Raw genomic sequence first — 8,293 nt, 5'->3', positions numbered from 1 at the left:
GATGCTTAACCAAAGCTCTTTATTGTTTTTACACTATTTAGATTGCTGATTATGAAGATGAAACAATAGAAAAATATGTGCTAAGTTTGAAAAAATGCAACTTAACTTTTTAGTCAATAAAGACTTATGCAGTTGTAGTCATAAAAATGTAAATATTATTTTTATTCCTGGTGTGTACCGTTGGAAGCCAGTGACCTGATTTCCATCCTTCAGAGATGATGCCTTCTGATCCTTAGTGTATTCAAGACATTCTCACCTGGAATGTAATTTTGTTTACTCCACATATGTTTATAGTTTTATCTCCTCTTTCACAATAATACTCAGTAGTCGTTTATGGATCCATTCTTTACTATGAATTTCTCAACCATATAGACATTCAATGTACTTGCCTTCTTGTTTTATTTTGCATCTAGTATGACTTTAAATTGCTTTTTAATTGTTTCATAAATCACGAAATACCTTTTATAGGTATATTATGTATTATTTATGGACAGTGTTAGCATAAACATACTGTGGTACATAATCTTTTACTGATTGATTGAATGAATAATGAATAGATTGTTGATATGTTGTTCTGTTACTTGACCTGTCAGTTCTTTGTGCATGTTTTTATCTAAAGGACACTTCTTAAAGGGAAGAGATCACAGGTTCATTTATTTTATATAAACTTATTATTGATTGAGTTTTAATGTGAGAAATTAAGCAAATATGTTGTAAAGTGAAAAATGATAACTCCGAGGATAATAGCTACAAAGAGTTGACTTGTGGTTATAAAAACTAAATATAAGAAAAATGCAAAAATGCAAAAATGCAGGTGAGTAATGGATCATGCTAGCACAGCTTTCAGGAGAACTTTGCCAACCATAGCCTCATTTGCTATTGCTATAGTAGGTGACTCAGCTTGAAGGTCGGGAGGTAAACTGGAGGACTAAACATGAGGTGTGCTGCATAATGTTTGGATAAGGATGTCTTCATTTAGAATTTGAGTTGTCCGTTAAGCAAGGAATACATTTTCCCCCATACTGTGGAAATGAGAAAACAGAAATCAAAGAAAGAACCAAATATGATTGAGTCACAATCATTAGATCACAGTTGACTCAAAAATTATTACATCATAGCAAACTAATTACTATTGACTTGTTTATGAAAAAGTGCATGTTTACATAAAACTACTAACAAACATATTTGGTTACATGCCAAGAGCAGAACCCTCTTAATTATTGCAAGTGAACTTAGTAGAATATTAATAGTGACTAGTGACCACCCACACAATTTACGCCTGGAAAACATATGCATATTTACCATCAAGTCTACTCGATCTGACATTGTGATTACTAAGAACATCAACAGAATTTATTAATGATAACTGACCTTTACCAAGCCATTACTATATGCCTTCGAATTATCTACTAAAATAGAGCAAATTTTTGAGGTCTTCTTCATTTTAGAAATGGCTTAGAGATGTTAAATAATTTACCTAGAGTTACACAGCTGGTGAATAAATTGTGGGGACAGGATATAGATTCCAAGTTTGAATATTGTTCTTTACTACCACAATGCAGTATCTATCCTTTTGGAAATGATACCCTCAACTCTGCTATCACCATTAAAAACAAGTGTACCACACTTTCTGTAATTGAATAGAGAAAATAAATCATATGTTTTTTCCGTGTTATAAAGACAAAATAAGGATTGACTTGTTTTTATTATATTTTCAGGTAATTGTTTTCACATTCAGATATAAACACAAGTGGATAAATAATTATAGACTAGGTAAGAAATTTTATTGAAAACAATTGAAAGAAATAAGCAAAGATTAGATGAAAATATGGAGAATGCTATGACCAGAGGAATAAAAGATTAAAAAGATGTTAATTGATTTTTATTGATTATTTATCACCAGGTACCTTACTTATATTACATTTTTAATATTTTAATCAACATAATAGTAACCCTTGTTCATTTTATTATTCATAAGTAAATTTGAATAATAGAAAGTCCAACTTACACAAGCTCAAAAGGGAAGTTGTGGAGTTAATATCCAAATTTTCTAGTCTAATTTCTCCACTATTCTCCATGTTATGGCAAATGAAAGCTTTTCATTGTGATAAATGGGAAAAGTATTTTAGAGATAGCTGTTTTGGGGAATTGTTAGAATATTGATGGAAAGGGATATAACATAGGAGCATCAGGGAAAATGGTTCTCGAGCACATCATACAGATGAGAAGAAAGGAAGAAATAAAAGGTGGAAAAGAAAGGAAGGGAAGGAAAAAAGGAAGAAAGGAAGGAAGAACAAAGAAAAACATAGGGAGGAAGGGAGGGTGAAACAGAAATTGTATGAATAATAGACATTTAAAGAGTGTGGGGAAATACTGTCTTACATAGGGCTCAAAAGAAGCCCGGAAAGAGACTGGAGAAGATAGATAGTTTTGAGGCCAAGTGAGATACAATAATGCAGACTGTGAAGATTACATCTGTTCCTTATAGGCTGGTAAGGTTCTTAAGTGAAAGATTATACAAACTGATCTTTAGGGTTCTTTTGTCACAAAAAATTGACCACTTTATATTGTGCTTTATTTTTCATGTGCCTGGGTCTCTGCAAAATAGTCTCCCTAGTGCTCCTTTCACATCTTTATTCCTCAGTGTGTAGATGAGGGGATTCAGAGTCGGGGTCACAACTGTATAGAAGAGGGAGATGAATTTCCCATGAGTATGGGCATAGGAACTGTTAGGCTGGATGTAGACAGCTGTGATGGTCCCATAGAAAAGGGACACTACCATCAGGTGGGATCCACATGTCCCCATGGCTTTGCCCCAGGCCTGGGATGATTTGATCCTCAGAACTGCCTTGGCTATATATCCATAAGACAGCAGTATCAGTGCTAAGGGCAACAGGAGCAAGACCAATGAAGCAATGAAGAGCTGGACCTCGTTGGCCCTGATGTCCACACATGCAAGTTTAATCATGGAGGGTACCTCACAGAAGAAATGATGGAGCCACCGGTGTCCACAGCGAGGCAGGCGGAGGGTGACAGTGCCCTGGATGAGAGTGTTTCCTGCTCCACTCAGCCACGCAACCCCTGTCAGAGCCTGGCAGAGCCTTCGGTTCATCACAGCTGTGTAGTGGAGAGGTTTGCAAACTGCAGCATAGCGATCAAAAGCCATTACTGCCAGGAGGACACACTCAGTGGAGCCCAGTGCCAGGGACACATAGAGCTGGATGGCACAACCCAGGGATGTGATGGTCTTGGCTGGTCCTTTTAGGTTCCACAGCAGCTGGGGGACAATACTGGTGGTAAAACAGATATCAACTAGGGATAGGTGAGTAAGAAAGAAGTACATGGGTGTTTTGAGTTTAGGGTCTACTGAGGAGATGAGAATAATTATTGTATTTCCCACAAGAGTAAGGAGATAAGATATCAAAACAACCAGGAAGAGTATCTTTTCCAGCCAGGGCTGGTCAGAGAAGCCTGCCAGGATGAAGTCTCCGTTGACACTGCTATTGGTCATACCCATTACTCTGTTCAGAAAAGGAGGAAAACATTACAAGAATTCAGGGAGGATAATGTGTTGGCCACTGGTCGCAACGTCAACCTTTAATAAATAAAGGTTTATTACTGAAACACTGAATCTGAGAGAAATTACAGTGACCCATGGAATACATTTTGGAACAGTGTCTTTCAGAAGCCACAGCAGATGACATTAATGCAAAGACACTCTACAGAGAGGCGCATGAAAGCTATTGTGGAAGCAGTGTTTTCGTGAGAGATAACTGTTAGAAACTGAGGTAAAATTTATCACAGAAAAGAAATAAAGAAGGGAGAAAGAAAGAGAATGTCAAAAAATATATATATTCAATTAATTTATACCTTATGACAAATCATTCAAATTCAAGGGAAAAAAACTCAGTAATATAGATGTTTAATATATGCAAATAATATATGTAAATAACACTTCCATTCTTCAACTGTAAATTTTGAGTTGGGCACTTTTTAAAAAGGATATTCCATATACGAATGACAGCCAGCTTCTGGAGATTACAGAGGTTGTTTTTCCTATAAAATGGTAAACATTTGGCTACTGAAATAATAATAACATTTATATCTAAATGTTCCATCATGTGGGCATATTATTTCAAAAATATATTTTCTTCAGGGATTAGTTAGCTCATTCAGTCCACCAGTTTATTGATGATGTACATGTACGTAGTGCATTCAGAGCAGCCCTCCTTCCCCTCGTTAGCGAGTGCTTTGGGAAAGGGAGTCGGCTTTCTGGTCTTGGATGCTGCATGCAGAAGCTGTTGAATATGAATGCAGGGAGTGGGCATCAGGGCAAGCCAGTGTCATTAGTGGGATAAAAGAAGCTGCCTCGATGTACATCAAACCCACATCAAATTCTTACCTTCTAGAAGACTGAAAAACCAAGATGTTCAATGGGCTTTTGAAAAGTCCAAGCAGTTATCAAGGCAGAGGTTTAAAATATATTCACTGATACAAAGCGCAGGCACAAAGATCATAACTGTACCTCATATCTAGGACAAACAGGCACTTTCTACATGGCATCAGCAAAAATCACACAGGTCTTAAAATTCTTCCCTAGTAATAATCGCATATCCTTGAAATTGTTTTATTACTTGTAAAAATTAATCATGAAAGTAAAATATATTAAGTAATTCTCAATGATTAGTACCTTATATTAATTTTATCATGTAAAAATGATACTTAGCAGAACTTAGTGGAAATGAAGTGAAGGCAAGAAAAGGGTCAGGTGAGGGATCTGGACCCCCAATAATAGCATTGAGTCACCAGTGATCCCTCAAAACAGGGACAGGGGGGCACAAAAGTAAAAAGAGAACATGAAACCCCCAAGGAGCAAAACTAGTTTTTTTGTATATATATGTGTGTATGTGTGTGTGTGTGTGTGTGTGTATACATATATATGTAAATACATAAACTATATGTATAAATTTATATACATATTTCATATAATATATACTAAATATATATTTCTAATAAATGCACTTACAGTCATGCACACACATATCCATGCACACAAACACAAATACACACCCACATTCCCATCCATTTAGCTACACTAAAAAGTACTCATTTTTCCTCCATCAAAGAAAAAAGAAGCCAGACACATGTCACTCTTGTTCTAATCTCTTTGATACGGTCCACTCATTGCCACCTTACCCATCTCAATCAAATGAGACTTTCTCCTATGTTTTTCACACACAGACACACACACACACACACACACACACATACATACATACACACACAATACTTCAAAGGAAATTTGATGAGAGACTAATTAATGGCCATGAATCTGCTCCTTATTATAAGAATGTGTTCCCATTAGTCTTGCAGAAGAATCGTATTTCACAATGATGCAAGATTCAACATCACAGGAACTATATTGTCTCCCATGATCCAGATGAACATCACTTTTAACCAGAATCTCAATTTACCATTAAAAGTTAAGAATCATAGATATGGTGTAGATATAAAATCAAGGCATAAATAGAAGTAAATAAATTAAAAGAGAGGAAATTGTCCATATTTTTTCATACCGATAATCACATTTTAATAAGAAAAGGATATTTAAGCCATAGGATTCAAGCCATTATTACCTCAAAATGACAAACCAGTGCCTAAGGCCCATGTATTGGATGTAGGGGCTGTTATCTGAGATTGGAGATCCCTGAAGATCAGCAAATCAGGAGGGATTGGGAGAGGACAGAGGACATGAATCCAAAAAGTCCCAGGTACACAGTTCTCCCAATATGGCAATTAATATCAAGCTCTGTAGTTTCCAAAGATGAACTGTCCCAGGAGATCATACTGAAAGAGATACTTCTGCCTCTCTGATCTTTCCATATTGTTAAATCTAAGGAAAACTGCAAAGATATTTAACTCCAGTCTTTGTAACCTTTTGATGTTGAGTTTTCTCAACATTGACATTTCTGCTGTATGCATGTTAAATTTCCACCAATAATAGAGTATTATATATATAAGTACATATAAAAATATGTCCTGTTGACTCATAACTTTAAATTCTTTTCATCCTAACTTTAAATTTCCTGTCACCTTGTCTTTTCCTCACATCTGCCCTGAAAATCTGCAGGCCGAGAGCCTTTCAACAAGGCCTTTTCCCCATTTCTTACAGGCACTGAGTGGTGCTGGAGAGAGAGAAACAAATACTTTGAATCATGCCCTTAAAAACCTTCGGTCTTGTTTAACTTCAAATGGGCTCCCTGTTTTGCCCAGAAATCGTTACGTGTGTCCTGTCGTCTGTCTCTTCCATTCCCATAGCATACGTTCAACAAACTCTTCAGGCCTCCCATCCAGTGTCCCATAGACCTCCAAAAAGGTTATGTTGCTCTGACTTCCAAGATAAAACTGAGGCCCATGTGGAAATTTCATTAACTTACTGCTTGCCACCTCTAAACTTATCTGCATTCATAGCCATCCTTCCTTCTTTTCTTCAGGTCTCAATAAAAGAGGTGAACCTCTTTTTGTTTAAGTCTAATCGTTCTTCCAATATTTTAGACTCCAGAGAAAAACTCATACACATTCAGGTTCCAGTCAGGTGACATTAATGACTGAGTGGATCAAGTATAAGAAAAACAATTTCAGGAATGCGATGAAGAAAGGCAACAAACATTTAGCTAAGGTCTATACTCAGTTAACAAAAGAGTGGTGGAGGTGGATAAACTTTACAATATGTGCCCCATCCGAAGGAAACAACTACTTAGGTCCAGTTGATTTATTTAATATGCATTGAGGCCCAGGACTGAAAAATATTCTAAATCTTCAATAAAATCTGGATTTTTATGGACGTCTATTGATTTTTAAAAATAAATTATTTTATATATAAAAAAGTAAAGAGTTCATAAAGACTCAGCTTGATGAATTATTACAAAGTGAACCTATCTTGATCAAGAAATAAAACATAAGGAAGTTGCTAGAACAACTCAAGTCCATTTCCATATACTACTTTTACCTACCCCCACGGAACCATAATTATGATTTTTTTGAATTACATATAAACAAACTTATACAGCATTATTTCTTTCATTTCTGCTTTTGTTCATTCAACATGGTTTGTGAGATTGACTCATGTTGTTGCACGTAGCAGTAGAGCACAATTTTCATGGCTGCATTGTATTTCATTGTATGAATATGCCACAACTTATTTATCTATTGAGTATTCATAGGCCTTGGGATGTTTCTAATTTTTGTCTTTTATGAATAAAGCTATTATGAATATTTTTGTACATGTCTTTTGGTAAATAAGGAATGTAAGCATTTTGGGGGGAACTGTATCTTGGAATAGAATTGTTCAGTCATGAAGTATGAATATGTTTGGCTTTAGTAGATACCACCAATTCTGGAAATTGGTTGTACAAATATACTCCACAGTAGTGTGAGAGTTCTAGTTGCTCCACATCTATGCTAACACTTAGTATCTTATGTCCTTTTCATTTTAGCCATTTTGGTGGCATGTAGTGGGTATCTCATTATAATTTTAACTTTATTCCCCAATAACTAATGAGGTTAACTAGATTATCTTATGGTTATAGTTATTGAAAGATCTTATGTGTAGCACCTGTTCAAGCCTCTAGGTTTACAAATTGAATTGTAGGAAATCTTTATATATGTCAGAGGTTTAAAATATAAAACGCAAGACTTTTTTAGTCAAGTATAACTTTGGCAACAAAACAATAAAAGAAATTGCATGGTAGTCTCACTGATTAACATGGATTTGAAGACATTATAAAGTCAGTCAATTATTTAAAAAAAACCATAAACATTGGCCAAATTGAATTTATTCCAGAAACAAAAAAATGAATAAATATAATTCACCAAAATAACAGAGTACAAAAAGAAAATTATATAATCATATCATTAGATCCAAAATCAAGTATTTGATAAAACTAAAGGTCCACAAAATAAAAAAAATTATTTAGTAATCCAGGAATAGAATGAAAGAGACTAATCTGTTAAATAGGATCTAATAAACCTTTCAGCAAGCACTATGCATATATTAAAAAATTTCTCCTTGAAATGGAGAAAAAGACAAAAACACCTTCTATCACCACTTCTATTCAAACAACTTAATTCTAGAGATTTTAGTCAATATAATAGGATAAGATAAGGAATAAGCAAGATTGGAGTAGAAGAAATAAAACTTCATTATTTTACACACACACACACACACACACAATTGTATACATAGAAAACCCAAAGAGATCAAAATATAAATGATAATTAAAATGTTTACAAA

At 34.9% G+C, this 8,293-nt stretch overlaps 1 protein-coding gene across 1 annotated transcript; it reads right to left on the bottom strand.

Moving 5' to 3' along the window:
- Positions 1–2,581: 2,581 nt before the first annotated feature.
- Positions 2,582–3,511, bottom strand: LOC105823025 (olfactory receptor 2G3-like). The gene has a single exon (XM_012660104.1). It carries the CDS (start codon positions 3,509–3,511, stop codon positions 2,582–2,584), a length of 930 nt encoding a protein of 309 aa, XP_012515558.1.
- Between the last annotated feature and the right edge of the window lie 4,782 nt (positions 3,512–8,293).

Source organism: Propithecus coquereli, unplaced genomic scaffold, assembly GCF_000956105.1.
Source record: "Propithecus coquereli isolate 6110/MARCELLA unplaced genomic scaffold, Pcoq_1.0 Scaffold656, whole genome shotgun sequence".
Lineage (NCBI taxonomy): Eukaryota > Metazoa > Chordata > Mammalia > Primates > Indriidae > Propithecus > Propithecus coquereli.
The sequence above is the reverse complement of the archived record's forward strand: the minus strand, read 5'-3'. Positions and strand labels throughout refer to the sequence as shown.

Bases quoted from the DNA above. Each gene is read 5' to 3' on its own strand.
- LOC105823025 (XM_012660104.1), bottom strand. From the start codon at position 3,511: ATGACCAATAGCAGTGTCAACGGAGACTTCATCCTGGCAGGCTTCTCT.